The sequence below is a fragment of the Macaca fascicularis genome, chromosome 4, assembly GCF_037993035.2.
Source record: "Macaca fascicularis isolate 582-1 chromosome 4, T2T-MFA8v1.1".
Classification (NCBI taxonomy): Eukaryota; Metazoa; Chordata; class Mammalia; order Primates; family Cercopithecidae; genus Macaca; species Macaca fascicularis.
In genome coordinates, this window is record NC_088378.1 from 119,645,418 (window position 1) to 119,665,332 (window position 19,915).

Here is a 19,915-nt window from a genome sequence, read left to right on the forward strand (position 1 = left end):
TTCAATCACAATTTCTGCCAGTTTTTATCTCTTATTTATGATGTATCTGTACAGCAACTGTCTGTTTCTGGACCCCAACACCTCTTGTGTTACATGCTGCAGTGGTTTCTAGAGGCCCCGACTTGCCCTCTGCCCCTTCAAGCCCCTCCCCCACATTCTCTACATCAAGCATATGTCTGATGCATGGTTCCCTCCTACTCACCATCCTCTGATGGCTTGCTCTCCCCTACCAGAAGTGGGCCAAACTTCTGACGTCCTCCTTGTCTGTTTCTCCAGCTCTATCTCTCTCTCTGTCATACTCCAGCAACACTTGCATGCACTATGCAATTTCTTCTCTCCATGCCCAGGCTATCTTTCCTTTTTAAATGCCCTCTCCTTCTCCTCTTCGCTAGGCCACTTCTAATTCATCCTTTAAGACTCAGATTAGTGTCATCTCTAAACATTTTCTTCTATACCTCAATACTCCCATCCTACTCCTAAACTTCTCATTCTTTCATATACTCTCTCATTTCTCCAACCCAAGGTATTAAATGATAGTTTTGCACACCTGCTTTACGATGCTGATCTTCTTGAGGACAAGAACTAGTTTGTATTCATCTTTATATCCCTAGTATACCATATAATAGGTGCTCTGTGAATGTTGAAAAAAATTGTCAAATATCTACAACTACGTTAAAAGTTTAAGAACTTCATAAATTGTTTTGTCTTTGATCTGTGTAATTTTGAATGCATGACAAAAGAATGTGTTAATCTCCACATAAAGCTAATACAAAATTCCAGTGCTAGTGTAAAAAAAAAGAAATTTTAAAATACTAGGTTAAAAGCAGGGGGTTATTATGATTAGTGGTGAATTTTGGTATCTGACTGTAAGGGATCAATCTTTGCCTCCATATGTCTCCTCTGCTTTGTCACATGGGAAAAAGCATTATAAAATAACCTCCTAAAATGTCTATTTTTCAGTGGTAACCATTCATCACTAGCCTTTGTACCTTCAGTTTACACAAATGTAACTCCTCTTTTCTCTGGAGGGAATGAATCTTAGAAATGTCGAAGCTTGATAATGGAGAGGAAAGAATGAGATAAAGCTAAATTCTGGGGACTATGTGTCATATTACTGCAGGCAATTTCTTTTCTTTTCTTTTTTATTTTATTTTTTCTTGAGACAGGGTCTCGCTCTGTCACTCAGGCTAGAGAGCAGTGGCGCCATCTCAGCTCAGTGCAACCTCCGTCTCCTGGGTTCAAGCAGTTCTCCTGTCTCAGCCTCCCAAGTAGCTGGGATTACAGGTGCACACCACGACACCCGGCTAATTTTTGTATTTTTAGTAGAGACGGGGTTTCACCATATCGGTCAGGTTGGTCTCGAACTCCTGATCTCAGGTGATCCACCTGCCACCCGCTTCAGCCTCCCAAACTTGTGGGATTACAGGCCTGAGCCACCACGCCTGGCCACCGTAGGCAGTTTTAAACAATCAGGAGCAGCATGAAAGAACTGGGTATGAGGTGTGAGGTGCATGTGGGGAAGGAGCATTCAGTGTGGGGAAGAATGGGAGGGTCCTAAAGACAGTGAAATTCATTCTCCTGCTTAGAGCGAATTACAGATTCATGTGGGTGAACTGAAGCCATTCCCAGTGTACCCAAAGTTGATTCCTCCTTGTGTTGTAACTTATTGTTCCCTGACTTGTCAATATTGTCCTTGAGGTCAGGAGACAGATTTTCTGAGTAAACATCATGGTACCTAGGGGCTTTTGCTGATACCATGAATGACTCCACATTTCCCCTTCCTTTCAAATATTGATCCTGGATAATATATACTTCTGGTCTTTTTCTTATTATGTGCATTTTTAAACAGTTACTACTAGAAAAAAATTCAACTGTTGCTGAACTTAGAAAGTTAAAATAAGAAATAAATTATTAATGTACCCTATTATTATATGATTATCTGGGTCATATTCTGATCTATATTTGGAAGCTTAGTTTTTTTTTTTTTAAACTCTTGCAGAAATATTATCTGTGTTTCCAGAAACTGGGAGCCTTGGGGGAAGAACGGACATCACAATTACAGGAGACTTCTTTGACAATTCTGCCCAAGTTACCATTGCAGGTAACTATGCTGAAATGGCTGAAAATAGTTCATAGTTTTAGATGCCCTAGGAGCTTATATGTCTGTATGGCATGAGGGATGCAGGAGGAAGCAAGCTTTGCCCCTTCTGACTTACCATGTTTGATAAGTCATGTGTTTGGTTGAGAACAGGTAGGATTTCGGTCCTGCAGTACATGGGTCACAGGAACAGAATGTCCTGCAGACACACTCACAATGCACAGGCAATTCCCTCAGGTACCCCATCTTGTGAGTGAAGAGAAAGAAAGAAATACAGCTGCTTCTTAACAAAGGTTTACTCCTACTAAAAACAGCCTCTCTCTTCACTCTCCCTTGTTAACTATCTTGATATAGACAAGCAGGAGTGGGTGGGCATTTGCTATACAGATTATTCTGGAAATCACCCGCACCCCAGACTTGGCAAACCCTTTTGTGGACCTTTCTAGATCCTTGTGCTCTGCCAGGTCCTGTAGTAGGTGGGATGCTTCTGTAGTCGGTGGCACCAAGGGTGTCCTCACACTGTCATGTCACACTTAATCTCCCATGCTCAGCCAAGTGGTTCAGTACATCCTCAATGAAGAGCACTTCATTGCATGGCTTTCCTTCTGAATACTTCAAGCTGCCCTATCCTCTGCTGCTCTGCAATCTCTCTTTTCTCCTTCAATTGGGGTGACAACTTTTGCTATTCCATCTACACCCAGCCCTTCGCCTTAGAATAGGAGCCTGTCTACTTCAGTCTGGTCTTGCCATCACATCTCCCCACTGCCTCTCTCTCTCTCTCTCTCTCTGTATGTGTGTGTGTGTGTATATATACAATTATATATACACACACATATACATGTATATGTGTATGTATACCTATACACACATATACACACACATACATAAATTTCTTTAATTCCCTTTAGGCATTCCATGTGATATTAGACATGTGTCTCCCAGGAAGATTGAGTGCACCACTCGGGCTCCAGGCAAAGATACGAGGCTCACCACCCCTCAGCCAGGTAAGGAAGCCACCAGGGCTGTTCAATAAACTCTGTATATCTTTAATCATGAGGGGCTGATGAGTAGAAATAAAAGGGTTTGAATTCTGTCTCATCTACTTGACTGGCTAACTCAGTGAGCCCTGGGTCCACGATACCATTGTCAAGGCTCTCCTTTCAGGAAGGCTCTTAGTTTTATTCAGCTGCTTAGTGACACTGCACTTCTAGCCCCAGCCGGCTGTATGACCAGTGCCGTCCAGAAGAGACCATGGTCTAGAAAGCATAACTGCCCTCAAGATATTGTTATAGCTACTGGAGGAAACCCCCAAACTGCCCGCCTTCATTCAATGGGTCAGTTGCATGTCCACTGGCTGAGAAGACAGGAGCATTAGCGTGTGCTCGGCTATGCTCAAAACAACAGCATTAGACAAGGCCGGAGAGTGGGGCACAATGGGATGTATTTAAATATGAATTTTTCTCCCCTGTGGGTATCTGTCTGCTGCTTTGAGAAACAGGGATGTATTGTGATGTTGCCACCAGGTTATGCCTGAACTGGGCAGAAATGGAGGAGAAAAGGCAGCTTCCAGCTGTCCTTCTGTATTTAAAGTGTCCACCCCACAGCAGCAAATTAAGAGCACAACACTGGAACACTTTTCTGCTGAGCATTAGAACTGAAGACTCAAGTGTAGTGAGGGATGAAGGGCAGTTGGTGTGTTACCCAGCTCAGAACCACAGGCTGACTTAGTGGTTAAACTACAGGCAGGGAGAGTCAACTCTAGAGGCATAGCACCTACAAGGAAAGTTGCCCAGCAGGGGAAAAAAACCTTTCTAAAGAAAGGGCATTCAGGTATGAAAATGCATGCAAAGTTTTGGCTTGAGAATTCTCCAGCTCCCAGATCTGCAGTTTTTACTCAGGGAAAGCTCCCATCCAAGGAAACAAAACTACTGAAACAAGTAATCGAGATAATGTGTGTTTCCTGTCAGGAAATAGAGTCTGCTCCCTTTTTGGGTATTTCCTGCTTTAGCTACTTGGGTAGTGGTAGGATAATTTCCTGAATGCAGCTGGTTTTGACAGTTAGTGATGTCCTTTATGAAGGGCTTTTGAAGTTTCTTCCACAGAAGCTGGGCAAATTACTACGGAAACCAATTGTTCTCAACCAGGGGCGATGTTGCCCCTCAGGGCACACGTAGCAATGTGTGGAAACCTGTTTGGCTGTTAGACCGGAGGTGGTGGTGGTGGTGATACTGACATCTAGTGGGCAGAGGCCAGGAAGGCTGCTAGACATTCTGCAATGCATAGGACACGCCCTCACAACAGTTACTCAGCCTAAAATATCAATAGTGCTGAGGTTGAGAAATCCTGGTTTAAAGTAATATTTTCAAAATACGCTCTTACTTTTCTATTTATTCCTTATCCACCTCTCCCTTTTAGGAGTTATTGAGGAACAACAGTATTAGTTTAAAATAATAATTACCATAATTACCTTTATTGAGCACTTATCGTATTCCAGGCTCTTTGAGTATATATTTTCCCTTAGTCCTAGTGTATTCTTGCTATTTTATTATTGGTCCTATTTTGATGCATGAGAAAAAATGAAGATGCAAGGACATCAAGGAATTTGCTCAAAGCAACACTTCTAGCTGTGATTCCAGAGTTTTACCCTTAGCCCAAGTTAGTATTCAATATTGATTGTACCTGTGCCTTTGGCCTCGGAGTTTGCTTAATACAAAATATAAATTAATATGATATCATTTAAAATATCACATAATAGCAGCATGACACATATTTGGCTCTGTGTGCAGGTCTACAAATTGAGGCCATGACACTTGAGAAACTTAAGGATTGCCAATGTTATGGGAAAAAAAGGACTTTAGAGAATTGAATTTCCCTGCTGAACTGGGCCTTAAAAGATGCTGAAGCCCACTTCCGGCTTTGGGAAGCACAAAGGCAAGCCACGTCACAAGCACACAATTATATTGTCCTCCTTTTATTCAGCCTCAGCTTCTGTTTGCTCATTCACATTTTCTCCAGGACTTGGTTCTCTTCTCTAGGCACTCTTGCTAAAAAGGCTAACTCCTACGCCAGGGAATGTTTACTGCTTTCTGAAACATTTGTATTTCATATTAACTACAGAACCTTTCATATAACTACTCTGTCTGACTCTAGGTTGACTCACCTTTACAGGTAGCATCTGGGTCATCTTTCACCTTGTAATTTGAAATAAAGTAGTTCCCCAATTTGGGAAGGTGTGCCCTGTGATGTTTATGATGTCTACATGTCTTACAGGCAATCGAGGGCTTCTTTTTGAAGTTGGAGATGCTGTTGAGGGATTGGAACTGACTGAAGCCACCCCAGGGTACAGGTGGCAGATTGTCCCTAATGCCAGTTCTCCATTTGGGTTTTGGTCAAAGGAAGGACAACCTTTCAGGTATGTTGTAGGAAAAGTGGGAGTCCTCATCAAAAGCATCTTTACTAACATAGGTGAGGCTAGGAGACAGATAAGGAAGGCATCGAGATTTCCAGGAATTTATAACACCAGCCAATTCAACAACAACAGAGTTTGACCGTATTCTCAATCAGCGTTGGTCATGCTAGTGCGGGGACAAATTTTGATCAATATGTAAAATTTGTATTTTCCACAACTTAGTTTACAATCTATTTTGGAGATGATTATCAACTAGAATATTGAGCTGAGCCAGGAGACTTGAAAAACAGCAGGGTAAAACATGCTTTAGGTACCTGGTTAAGAGGTAAAACTAACATCTGGTTGACGCCAAAGAAAGATCCAAGAATATGCCCTTTGGGTACATAAGGGAGCAAAGTCTAGGCAGCATACTGTAGGAACAACCTTCCAGTGCTGAAGGTCAACCCAATGGCCCTTGTAGAGCAGAGGAAACTCTTGCGGGTTCTGTGAGACATTGTTTTCAGTAGTAGTAATGGCGTCATGACTATAATTTTCCATTTAATGGTGTGTAATTCCTTCAGTCTTTTTAGTCCCTTCAAGGATGTAGCCAAAATTTCTAGTATTCTAAAGTAAGCTTAAAAATATAAAAGCTTGAAAATTGACTAGACATACTGTTTCCTTAGTGTGTTCTCAGTGTATATGTTGAAGGGTGGATCCTTTACTGAATGATGGCTCTCTTTTCCCTTTGAAATCCTTCTTAGAGAGGATGGCTGTGACTCCTGAGTGTGAATTTCAGCCAGTCTGTGACCTCCTCCAAGTATTTTACCATTTTATTAGGTTGGTGCAAAAGTAATTGCGGTTTTTACCATTGAAAGTAATGGCAAACACTGCAATTATTTTTGTACCAATCTAATAGATTTCAACTCAATTTGAAATGAAAAGCTTAGAGAATTTTTAGGCATTGAATAAGCCAAGTAGGGTTGGTAATCTGTGAGCAGTGTCTCCTGAAGCCTTGCTTACTAGGTACTTAACCATGAGTTTATGGTTTTAAAGTGGCAGTTAAGGCTGGATGCTATGGCTTGAGTCTTTAATCCCATCTACTTGGGAGGCTGAGGCAGGAGGATCACTGGAGTCTAGGAGTTTGAGACTAGGCCCTGTCTCTAAAAAGTAAAAAATAAAAAAATTAGCCAGGTGTGGTGGTGTGCACCTGTAGTCCTAGCTACTTGAGAGGCTGAAGTGGAGAACTGTTTGAGCTCAGGAGTCAGGGGCTGCAGTGAGCCATGATCACACCACTGCACTCCAGCGTGGGCAACAGAGTGAGACTCCGTCTTTAAACAAAGAAACAAATAAACAAAAATGTGGCAGTTAATTTGTGGTCCATTGTAGCACCTAATAATTCACCTTTATCACAGTTTTTAATGACCATTTAATAATGTTCAAAGGTAAATCTTTCAGCTACATTTGGTGTATTTGGGAGTGTTAAGGAGTGAGTCAGCCTACCCCAAAATGCAAAAGAACATTTTGACTTCTACAGTAGGTCTTGTAGGGTATGTCCCTTTACCTGCCGTTTCGAGGAACCACAGGTCAGGTAGTAACTAATTTTCCATTCCCTCTCTCATTAATCTCTTTAAAATCTAAAAATTTTAAATTAAAAATTAGAATATTTATTTATTTATTGGTAAGTTTATGTAATTATACTGATGGATCTTTAAAATACTTATTTTTGAAGCTATTTTAGGTATAAAATTCTCTCAAAAATAAAGATAATGTATATACATTAAAGCAAAATTTAAAAACATCTTTATATTGGTCATCTGAAGATTTAAGAAAATAGCATATCAGAAAATATTATCGGTATTTATTTGGGCAGTCTAATTAGTTCCTTAACTATGTCTGCCTATAATATTAGATTGCTGGAATTTAGATATTAAAAATATGATCTTTTAAAAAATGTTTTATGAAATTGCCTGTAATCTTCTTCAAAGCTGCATTTGATGGGTTTTAATTTGAAATTCTTGACATTTTGAATTGACTCTTATCTGTGGATCATAATATTTTTAATTAGAAAAATACTCTTTGCAGGTGTTGCGGTTGCTGGTAAGCTCAGAGCAAACTCTAATAAGCAATCTGTCTTTATTTCTAATAATAAGAATCATATTTACTATAGATTGAGCTTCTACCATGATCCAGGGCCTGCAATAGCTGTGGTAGGTGGTTTTATCAGCTAAGTCTCCATATAGCTGTGTGCTGTGGCTACAACTTTCCCAAACATGACACGACAGCAAGGGGATTTGTGTCCAGTGTAGAGATGTATTGGGCTATTGAGACTAGGCAGCTACTATATCTCTTTCTAGAATATTCTGGACAATCATGTGGCATAAGAATCAGGTTGTTCTTCTTCATTACTAGAAAAGAGGACAAAGTACAAGGGCAACTATTTGTTGGCTCAGTGATTCAGCCTTGGTTACTCTTGCTTGACTCTATGTTCTTCCGCTTTACAGAGCACGGCTCAGTGGGTTCTTTGTGGCTCCAGAGACAAATAATTACACTTTCTGGATTCAGGCAGACAGCCAAGCTTCCTTGCATTTCAGTTGGTCAGAGGAACCAAGGACCAAGGTATTCACTGTCTTCTTATTTTCCTTTTCTCTGTTGCCAGTCCTATACCCATGAAGAAAGAAAGAATCAAAGTTAAGGCTCTCTGTTTTACAGATAGTTTTAACATGCCATTGGATGATCAGGAACTTTAATTGTTGAAAAAGAATTTGGTTGAGTGTGAACCTACTATTTATTGAGCACTCACTGTAAGCCAAATGTTATGCTACATCTTTTACAGAACTTGTCTCTAGTTCTCACTGCATCTCTGCAAAATGTATGTATATATGCATATATATATTATGTATGTGTTTGTGTGTATACACACATATATACCTAAAGACATGTGTATGTATCTTTTCCACATGAAGAAATTGAGGCTTAAAAAGATTGTGTGGGCCAGGCGTGGTGGCTCATGCCTGTAATCCTAGTGCTTTGGGAGGCTGAGGCAGGCAGATCACTTGAGCCCAGGAGTTTGAGACCATCCTGGGCAACATGATAAAACCCCGTCTCTATTAAAAACACAAAAATTAGCCAGGCATGGTGGTGCATGCCTGTAGTCCCAACTACTTGAGGGGTTGAGGCAGGAGGATCACCTGAGCCTTGGGCAGTCGTGGCTGCCACTGCACTCCAGTCTGGGCAACAGAGTGAGACCTTGTCTCAAAAAAAAAAAAAAAAAAAAAAAAAGAAAGAAAGAAAGATTGTGTGCCCAATCCACTTGGATAGCAAAAAGGCACATTCAGGATTCAACCCTAAATTTACCTGACTCCAAAACTTGTGCCTTTTCCACTAATTTTGGGTGGAGATGTAGGCAGCTATATGTAGGAATTCCCCATCAACATTGAAGGATAAGAAAAGATACCTTTAACAGCAGCCAAAATGCAGTTATGCCGTTGACAAAGAATCACAATATTTTCCTCAAATTATTACTATGTTTCTCTGAAATTGGTTTGCTAGTTGGTTGGAGAAATGTCATAGATTTTGATGTGATCAAGTCATTCCAGGTCTCTGAAGGGCTTAATACTACCTTCTCCATAGTGTCATGTAATCCTAGGGTTTAGGTTGGTTGTTCCTTCTGTGAACATGGCCCATCTACTCTCATTTGAGTACTACTCAATTGAAAGAGATGATAGATAGACAGGTAGATAGAGAGCTGGAGAAGCGTAAATAACCACATGGCTGAGGTAACTGGGTTAATGTGTTAAAAGGCAGATCAGTTCAAAACTCTCTTGTTAGTAGCAGTTCAGACACTTAGTGTTTGAGAAAGAGATGCCTGGAAGCTTCATAGTGTTGATCATGATATGCTTATTTGGGCACAGGTGAAAGTGGCCTCTATCAGCGTTGGCACTGCTGACTGGTTTGACTCCTGGGAGCAGAATAGAGATGAAGGGACCTGGCAGCAAAAGACTCCCAAGTTGGAGCTGTTGGGTGGAGCCAAGTACTACCTGGAAGCAGAGCATCATGGGATAGCCCCAAGCAGGGGGATGAGGATTGGTGTCCAGATTCACAACACCTGGCTGAATCCTGATGTGGTCACTACTTACCTCCGGGAGAAGCACCAGATCCGAGCCCGAGCCCAGAGACTTCCAGAAGTACAGGTCTGTGTGTCTTCCCAGTCGCATGGAGCTGAACTCTGGAAGGAATAAAGTCCCGCGAAGCCGGAGCACTGACTGGGAGCCTGGGGACCTGAGGGGTCGTTATAACCTTCCTGTCAAAGAAGTAGGATATCTGTCTAACAGCATTGTGAAGATGTTTACAAACATGTGATGTCTTATTCCTGAGATTATCTTACTCATTGAGTTAGTTTTAGGAATTTAAGTTCCAAGTAAGTCTTCTTTTAGAAACTTATTTCCCAGAAAAGAGACAAGGTCCTCTAAAAGTCTTCTTTGAAAAGGTCGTGTCCTTTGGGTCTCTCAGCTGTGCCCCATATTTTCATTGAACAGTTTTTATGTATTATAGTTTTTGTTGTTCACTTTTTGGTATACAAAGACAAATCAATATGAACTCTGCCTTCTAAAGCTTACAGTCTAATAGTAAAACATGTACACAAATAACCATAGAACAAAGTAGAAAGTAACAAGTGATTTAAGAGATTAAAAGCTGGCCGGGTATGGTGGCTCATGCCTGTAATTCCAGCACTTTGGGAGGCCAAGGCGGGCTGATCACAAGGTCAGGAGATTGAGACCGTCCTGGCCAACATGATGAAACCCCTTCTCTACTAAAAATACAAAATTTAGCTGGGCGTGGTGGCACGTGCCTATAATGGCAGCTACGTGGGAGGCCGAGGCAGGAGAATTGCTTGAACCAGGGAGTCGGAGGCTGCAGTGAGCCGAGATCATGCCAAAGTATTCTGGCCTGGTGACAGAGTGAGAGTCCGTCTAAAAAAAAAAAAAAAAAAAAAGCTTCATAGAACTTACTCCATAGCAAAAGTATAATGTGCCCTATACGGAATGTGTTGGAAACAAAGCAGAGACTGCATAAGCCTCCAAGAGAGGGTGCATGCCATGGGGCTGCTTCCGCCTGCTGGGCTACCCTTGGGTGAGAGGGGCTGAAAGTGCAACATTCAGTGGCAATTGTTACATCTCATACTGTCTATCAAGGGGCACAGATAAATAGGGAGACTGACACTTATATTATTCTAACAAAAGTTCTCATTAGGCAATGATGCTGTGTTCTCCAGAGATTTCTGAATGGTAGGGCATCAAAAAGTTAAAATTATAATAAGAAGGAAATAACAAGCTGAGGAGGAAATATCCTGCGTTCTTAGATTGTCTCTCTGGCTTAATTAGCACCATCATTTAGTCTTGTCTCTCTTGACTTTTTTAGGTGCTGAATGTGTCAGGCAGAGGAAACTTCTTCCTTACTTGGGACAATGTCTCTAGTCAGCCAATCCCTGCAAATGCCACAGCCCATCTGGTGGGAGACTTCTTTAAAAAATGAGGGATGGGGGTGGGAGAACTGGGGGTGGTCTTTATGCTCATGATATAAATTTCTGGCATTTTTCCTTTGTAATAGATTCAAACAACCATTGAGGAGTTACTTGCAGTAAAATGCAAACTGGAACCCCTTTGGGCTAACATCCTTCTCCGGCTTGGATTTGAAGGAGGTGCTGTCCCTGGCTTCACACATTCTGACTGTCTTTTTCATCACGGTCTTTTTTCTTTCTATAAAATGAGAACAATCCCCATTTCCTCTCCAAGGTGATAACAGAGTAAAAAAAAAAAAAAAATGCAACCAGGATTTGGACACTGAGTGGCTGAGGGACTGGCACTGTGCTTGGGAGTGTGATGCTCAGTGTGGGTGTCAATAGAAAGGAAAGGCATTCCTCCTGGGCTGTGAGGTAGAGTGCAGCACCCTCCTATACTCCCCATGCCACATGCTGGGAAAAGGTCAAAGACATAGGTGAGAAACATGCAAACCTAGCCAAAACCATACTAATCTTCAAATTACATCTAAAGGAATTACTAATTAAGAAAGTGGTCTTAAGAAATTCTTAAAATGTGAGGGTATGTTTTTAAAACTACTACTAAGGTGAACTAAATTCTAGTTATTTTTGAACACCTCTTCCATCTTGATATTCCTCGTCTTTTTGCTTCTCAATAGTTTTTCATATCCCGCTACACAGAGAAAATGCTAAAGGATTTTCAAGGCTCCAGGGAACACAGAATGAGTTTCTTATCACTGGAGCCTTCAAGCCAGGGGTGCTGACCACTCATGCTGTGGCCAGCTCTCCCAGGGCTGAGGGGCCCATATCATGGTGAACAGGACAGCCCCTACAACAAAGAATTATCCAGCCCCTAAAATAGTAATAGTGCTGAGGTTGAAAACTCCTGTTCTAAAGTCTTCTTGTGCCAACAACTTTGCCCCTAACTGAGTTAGAAACCAAGGATGCTGGGGAGTTAGAGTTGAGGAACTGAGGCTCAGAGAGGTTGAGTTACTCAAGGTTGCATGGGTAATTGGGTTAGAACAGGGGTTTTCTTAAATGAGATACTCTAAAGTCCTCATGCACACATGTCGGGAAGCTCTGTCTTATTTAACATCTATGCCTGTCTTTCTATTTTATCTGAACTGCATCCAGGCCTAGAAGTTTCCAACTCTGATGGGGACCTCACCAGTGGGACGGAACCCTTCTGCGGCAGGTTCAGCCTCCGTCAGCCTCAACACCTTGTCGTAACTCCCCCGGCTGCCCAGAAGGGCTATCGGCTAGATCAGTATACACATGTGAGTAGCAGCCCTTGTTCTTCCGGGTCAGGTGGGTAGGGATTGGTATTGCTCTGTGGATTCGAGACTGAAAACTCAGAAGCACAAAGGAGTGATTGCTGTGATCTGCCCAAGGTGTTTCAGGCTGAGGTTCTAGGTCTCTCGACTGCTGTTTCAGGTATGAACAGACACCACTGGTCCCCACTTGTGTGTTGTTACATGGAAATGCCTTTGTATTAGCTGTGAGACCCTGAAAGGTTTTATTCGCTACAATATTTTCTTTGATCTCTAAGAGTGCAGACTGTGTCATTGGACAATCTGGTTTTAAATCCTGATTTCACACCCAATGTGCCTTCCATGTCTGTCTTAAGTACAGTTTGCCTTCATTTACTCATCTGTAAAATGGACAGTAATGTGGTCTATCTCTCAGGACTGTGGTATAGATTAAATGAGATAATGTAGTAAAGTGCCTGCACAGTTAGGACCCAGTGAAGGCTAATTATTGTTCCTCTAGCTGTTGTTATTATTGATGGATTGAATTGTCTGATCCATTTCTCAAATACCTCTTACATCCTTTGCTTCGATAGCTCCACCACCCTTGTAAAAGAAGTGCAGCTGATTTGCACTTTGGGAACCGGAATGAGTTTTGCTGGAGTGGTGGAGCTCATGGCAGTCGTTTCTAGTCTTTTCCTAGTCCGGCTGCTGTGGGAGTTGGGGCTAAATGGTTCATGCTTGAGCTCCTCCCTTCTTCAGCCTCATCTCTTCTGCAGGGGCGCCCAATGGAGGTGATTTTGCCCCCCAGGGAAGAGTTGGCAATGCATGGAGACAGTTTTGGTGGTCCAAACTGGGGAAGCGCTATCAGCATCTGGTGGATGGAGGCCAGGGAAGCTGTTGAACATCCTATAATGCACAGAATAGCGCCTAAAATATTGATAGCAGGTTGAAAACTCCTGCTCTAAAGTCTTCTTGTGCCAATAGCTTTGTCTCTAACTGAGTTAGAAACCAAGGATGCTGGGGAGTTAGAGCTGAGGAACTGAGGCTCAGAGAGGTTGAGTTACTTGCTTGAGGTTGCACAGGTAACTGGGTTAGAACAGGGGTTTTCTTAAGTGAGATATTCTAAAATCCTCACTGCTGAGCACAGTGCTAAGCATTTAAAAACTCTCTGTTTAATGACGTGTGTGTTTTTTTTTTTTTGGCCTCAGAAAAAGTATTTATTTGTAGTTTTCCCCAGTTTTATTTAGGTAGGTAAATAACAATTTAAGTTATTTGTCTCTCTGGCTACACTAGTAAGCTCTGGAAGGGCGGGAACTGGACTGACTCTCTCAGAGCCTATAGCAGGGTTCTAGGGATGTGGGCTCCTCACTACATATTGTTTGAATGACTGCTTTTTGCACTAATAGTACTGAAGGACTTATTTGGTGTCCATAGCTGTGTCTTGCGTACAAAGGCCACATGAACAAGATCCTGAAGATGACTGTGTCCTTCACAATCGGCTTTCAAAACATGGTAAAGAACACCACCTGTGACTGGAGTCTCACGAGGACCAGCCCCAAGAGGTAGCTAATCGGTGGGGAGGCGTGGTGGGAATTTGGTCAGCTGGGAGGATTCGCTCTCTTCGGGACAGTGATCCACCTGAGGCACTAATGGTCTTATATTTGGGCCTTGTATACTAATTTGGGGATTTGAATATATTTTATTTGACAAAAAAGTTTGACTCGAGAGCAGTTAGTTGTTAAGAATATACTACTCCCTAGAGGGAGTCTGACATTTCTCATAGGAGTAGAATCGTAGAACAGCGAAGTTGGGGGAATCTTAGAGAACATTCTTTGACATGACAGGTGGAGGAAATTTGGGGCCCCAAGAATTTGTGATTCATCAAAATTCATTCAGCTAGTGACCCTGGAATAAAATTCAGCCGTCTTGATCCCTTGATTCAGTGCTTTCCACATAATTCTCATGGGTCTTGTAAATGGTCTTAAACCTAAATGAAACTGGTAATGTCCAGAAGTCTCAATCTTCTCTGTGGCTATAGCCTAACATTATAATTTGCTTAAGACACACAGTTAAACTGTAATTTGAAAATGCTGCCGACATTGCATGTCATGGATGAATGATTGACTTAAAAGGTGACTCCTGGTGTTATATCCGAGGCTGAGCTGAGCCCATCTTGGGTGGGATGTTTGTACCCATGGCACCTGGGACTGCTTGGGTGCAGGGGCTCATGGGGTCTCTCTCCTGGCTGCATAGCCTGCAGACCCCCCAGGTTTGGGAACAAGGGCTCTAACGGGAGAGGACTGCAAGTGCTCGCTGAGAGCCCAGTTCCACTCCACGCTGTTTTTCAGCTGGCAGTTCCGTTGCACTGACCTCTGGGAGACTTGTGTGCGTTGCTCCGGGGATCTCCAGCCCCCTCCGGCAAACTCCCCAGTGCTGGTTCATCAGATTGACCTTGTCCCTCTGGTGCAGGAGACGGGCCTGTTCTATGTGGATGAAATTATTATTGCAGACACAAACGTAACAGGTAATCAGCAAATTCTCTCTCCTCCACGAGCCTATCAAATGCCTGCCTCAAACTTTCCTGCTAGGGGTTACTGTTTTTTTTAATGAGGAGAGAACAGGTGATCCTCCTTTTTGCCTGCCTTGGCTCTAGAAAACAGATGGGGCTGGGATTGTGTGCCTTTGGTTCTATGTCTCTAGTCCCTCTTCTTTCCTATTTTTCCCACTATTTGCTTTTGCTTCTGGTGTCTGTACTCTTAATCCAGTTTTCCCACTTTCTTGCTGGGAAGTCTTGGTTTCTTCATCTGTAAAATGGGTATAATAAGAACTCTACTTCATTAGATTACTGTGAAGATAAAGTTTAATATAAAGCACTCCTTACTGGCCTTGTCCATAGAAGGTGCCTAATAAATATAAGCAATTATTGTTATTATTATTATCATCATTAGGCTAGCAGGATTTCTCCACCTCTCCATGAGTTAATATGTCATACCAGGTGCTAGAAGGAACACAGCAGTGTCTGTCCCTGTAAATGGGCTAAGAGTCTGATCTACAACCTTCAAGACAGATGCAGTGAGAGTTGGAAGGTAATCATGTTCTTCAGAGAGAAGGCCCTTGTCCTTTCTGTCTCTCCAGACTCTTCCCACTCATTATTTAGCGATCAGGCCTGGCTTTTCCTTCCCGAAGTTTCCCTTGACCACTCTTGGGCACAGTGGTCTCACCTAGCTCTTGCCCGCTAGTCCAGGGCCCTGCTGAGGTGGCCGTTTGTGATATGCACCCACAGCCAAGGCAGAATCGTGCAGTTTGCCCTCAGTGTCTTCGGGCTTCCAACTTTTGCTCATGTTTCCTTCTCTGTCAAATTCCTTGTGGCTTTGGGGCTCAGCGAGCCTACTTCTTATAGTTTCTTTCCCTCTCCAAGAAGAAAAAGATGATACCTTCATTTACATTTTGATTTAGAAAATGTACAACTTTTCAGTCCTTTGCCTAAACATTGCAGTACTGAAGGCAGGGAAACTTGGGGATGGGTGGCAAGAGGACTCTTTATTAGCCTTGAAATTACATCGTCTTCAATTCTCATCGAAATCCCATCTCTCCTCTGTTTCCATAGTTTAAGTGTTTTGGGGACATCTGGGTCATTGCTTATTGTTCCAAACCTGTTTGTGCTCTGGCACACTTAGAAAATGACACTACTCAAGCGACGTGCTAGGTGACTACCTGAATTTTTTGGTGCTCAGGACAACTGGCTGGGGGGTCTTTGGTGACCCCAAGTGCTGCCTCAATTTCCAGAAGGCTGAGGGAATCAATATTTCATACACTGGAGCCCACTGGTTGGAAAACTCAGGACTGGATAATAGGTGCTGTTCAGTTTTTCTTTTCTCTTCCTTTAATGCCATTCTGCCTCTCCAAACACTTGAAGCCAAGGATTCAGAACCTTTTCTTACTGCCCTCACCTCTTTGCCACCAAATTCTCTGTGTATCTGGAATCATCCAGGGGTGTGGTGAGGTGGGAGCAGGAAGGGAGAGGGCAGAGACAAGAGGGAAGATGGTGGTGGCATGCATGAAACGGTCTGCCTCCCACTTTGTCACATTAACCCTGCTGGCAGTGGCTGTTTTCAGAATTATTTAATGGCAACAGAAACTACACAATTGGGCTAAAATTCATAGTTAATTGTATATCATTTATGTGATCTCAATTTTATACTTGATGGTATTCCCCTGCCTAATGTCCTGTATGAGACTTCGTTTTATCTCCCACTAGCACTGGACAGTGGTAGCTTCCATTTATTTCTCATTTAGTTCTCAGAAGCCCATGAGTTGGTCCTGTTATCCCCACCTATGGATGGGGAAACCAAGGCTAAAAGGAGTTGAGTATTTTGCCCCAATTCCCGCAGCGAGGCTGTGGAGGAGATCGGAACGTAGTGATCACCCAACCTGGAACTGAACCTTCAGTGATTTTACCCAGCTGAACAAATAATCATTTATTGACCACCTACTCTATGCCTAGCATATGCTAAGCATCAAGCATGAGAAGATGAATTATACAAAGATGTTGCCCTTAAACTCTTTAAAGTCTCCATTGTAACCAATCTTGGGGAGGAGGCTAAAAGGATATTGATATTGTGCTGATCATTTTAAATCTTAAATCTCACTAAACTCCCCTTGTCAGGTAGATTACTATCAATCATGCATGTCATAATCCCTACTTCACACGTAAGAAAACTGAGTCTAATGGAGTGTGTGTGGATTAGCTGAGTGGGAATCCAGTAGAAGTGAAAAAATCAGGGTTTGACCAGTGGTCTCTCTTAAAGCTTGCACTCTTTCTGTACATGTGCTGGCTCCACACTGTGGATAAACACCCAAATGCTCCTGTATGTGCCTCTGAGTGTAGTGCTCCTAAGAGAATCACCTGAACATCCCTAGAGATGCCAGGGGCTATGGGAAGGAAAGGAGGAAAGGGTGGCAGGCTACACTGCAATAAATTAACTGTGTAGGAGTGCCTCCAAGAGCATAGGGAGTGACATTTTGCTGGCTGGAGGGTTATTGAACTTTTCTATGGAATCAATCTTCATCTCCTTAAATCAGGACCTCGCATTTTCCTTTTTGTACTAAATGGAATGGCCTATCCTCCTGCCTCATCTCCATGTGTTCTTTATGGTAGCAGATAAGTAGGAATCTGTGCTTTTGGTGTGTGCTGAGATCTGAGTAACCCACATCTCCAACTGGGATTTTCCACACAGCAAGTCTCCTATCCTGAGTAACTTGATAGTAATTGGATCACTGGTCTCTAGTTTCTCAAGCTGATTCTGGAACGGCTCGCCCAGGGGGGAATCTGGTGGAATCAGTATCTGTGGTGGGATCCCCTCCAGTCTACAGTGTCACCTCTTGGCTGGCGGGGTGTGGCACGGAGCTCCCGCTCATCACTGCACGGTAAGGAGTGCCTTTTTCACACCTGCCCCTTCTCCTAAGAATGCTTGTTTGCCTTGGCGGACACAGGTGAGATTTTTATCAGGAAAAGCCACCTGTCTTGTGGCTGAAAGCAATGTTCTCAATCTTGAGAATGCAGCACCAGATTCACCTGGAAGTATTGTTAAAATTACTGGGCCTACTGTCAGAATTTGTAATTCAGTAGGTTTGGGGAAAAACCTGAGAATTTGCATTTTTAATAAGTTCCTTGGTGATGCTGATTCTGCTGGTCTGGGGACTACGCTTTGAGAACTAATTCCGAGTCAGTTAGTTTAAAAATAGTGGCATTTTGTGCTGTTCAGAGGTTCACATCACCACTGCCTTTTTTTGTTGTTGTTATTGTTCCCTTCATTGCATTCCTCATGTATTAATCTTGTTGAAATTCTTTGAAGTGAAATATCTGGAGAAGAAAAATAGCTATTTCTAAGAACTCACCACCAGATGGCACAAGAGCCCCATAAGCATTGCTTTGTAATAACGATTTCTAGCCACAGTTTACAAAGCAGTAACTAAGGATCAGGCTACTTGTAAGCTTCTGGAACACATGTATAATCTAATTTGTTCTTTTAAATTTTCACCTACACCTCAGTAGAATGGGAAGAATTGAGTGCTCTGCCTTTGATGTACGTATATGTATAAGTATATTTATAGGTGTATATATATATTCACACTGTATATATGTGTATATACATATATATCTACATATACAGTCATGTACCACATAACAATGTATCTGTCAGTGATGGACCAAATATATGATGGTGGTCCTATAAGATTATACTACCATATTTTTACTGTACCTTTTCTATGTTTAGATATGTTTTGATACACAAATACATACCATTGTGTTACAATTGCCTACAGTATTCAGTACAGCGGCAGGCTTGTAGCCTAGAAGCAACAGGCTATACCATATAGCCTAGGTGTGTGGTAGGCTGTACCATCTAGGTTTGTGTAAGTAAACTGTATGATGGTTGCACAATGATGAGACTGCTTAAGGATGCATTTCTTAAAATGTATCCTCACTGTCAAGTGATGCATAACTGTATAGGTTTTTTTCTCTCATCTTTTCTACTATGTTCCAAAATGAGTTCTCGTACCTACAGCATGTTGCAATGGCGTATTAAAGGCAGGTGCAGAAAGTTTGAACCCGTGCTTTACTTTCCTTAACTAAATGTTTGTTCCCTGGTCCTCTGGGCAGGAAAAAGCAATAAAACCATCAACTGAAAATGAAGGGTTGAGACATCTTCAGTGGCAGAGAGGAAGCCCACCATATCGGTAGGCTCTAAATGCCAACATTTTTCACTCTGAAATGATAGAGGTGAATTAAGTTACTCTGAAATGATTCTCACATCGTGTGGTCCTGAAAACTCCCTTTCTGAGTTTCTTCAGGTCCCTTAGCTCTTTGTGGAAGGCTGCAGCCTAAGCAAGACAGGACACCCTTCAGACGAGGTCCTCCTAGGTGCACACCCCAACCCAGACGTTAATGCTTTGTTTCTGACGTGCCACAGCTCTGTGCCCACTGAAGGAACAGAAGAGGGATCTGGACTGGTCCTGGCGACCACACAGAGACAACAGCGGACAAGTCCACCTCTAGGAGGACACTTTCGCATCCAGCTTCCTAATACAGTGATTTCTGGTAAAGGGGCGACTGGGGGTGCAACACTTCTCACTCACATAATCTCACTTACATTCCCAAGGGAGCAACATCCTGGGAGGTTGTCAGGTGATAGTATTAAAGCTATTTTGTTTATTTTCCAGTGTCTGAAAGTGACAATTCTTAAAATGAAAGATTTGGAAAGGGGCTTACTGTTAATGCTACCCCAACCTTTACATTTTGTAGATGTGGAAGATGTGTAGATGTGGAAACTGAGTGGATCAGCTTCCTGGGACTGTTGTAAGGAGTTACCACAAACTGGGTGGCTTCAAACGGCAAAAAATGGTTCTCTCCCAGTTCTGGGGCCAGAAGTCCAAAATCAAGTTGTCGGCAGGGCCACGCTCCTGTGAAGTATTTGCTCCTGCCTCTTCTGGCTTCTGGTGGTGGCTAGCATGTCTTGGCTGTGGCCATATCACTCCAACCGCCGCCTCTGTGGTCACGTTGCTTCTTCCTCTTCTATCTCAAAATTTTCTTTGCCTCTCTCTTAAAAGGGTACCTATTACATAATTGTATTCAGGGTCCA

General features: G+C 42.5%; 1 protein-coding gene across 1 annotated transcript in view; it reads left to right on the forward strand.

The window, feature by feature from the left end:
* The window catches only part of PKHD1 (PKHD1 ciliary IPT domain containing fibrocystin/polyductin), a 464,388-nt gene that overhangs the window by 19,708 nt on the left and 424,765 nt on the right, over positions 1–19,915 (forward strand). The window contains 12 exon segments of the mRNA XM_005552760.5: positions 2,000–2,101; positions 3,007–3,102; positions 5,369–5,510; positions 7,988–8,102; positions 9,398–9,676; positions 10,905–10,994; positions 11,094–11,184; positions 12,157–12,299; positions 13,707–13,834; positions 14,621–14,796; positions 17,561–17,699; positions 19,247–19,374. Of these exon segments, the coding sequence (XP_005552817.3) occupies positions 2,000–2,101; positions 3,007–3,102; positions 5,369–5,510; positions 7,988–8,102; positions 9,398–9,676; positions 10,905–10,994; positions 11,094–11,184; positions 12,157–12,299; positions 13,707–13,834; positions 14,621–14,796; positions 17,561–17,699; positions 19,247–19,374 (1,629 nt within the window).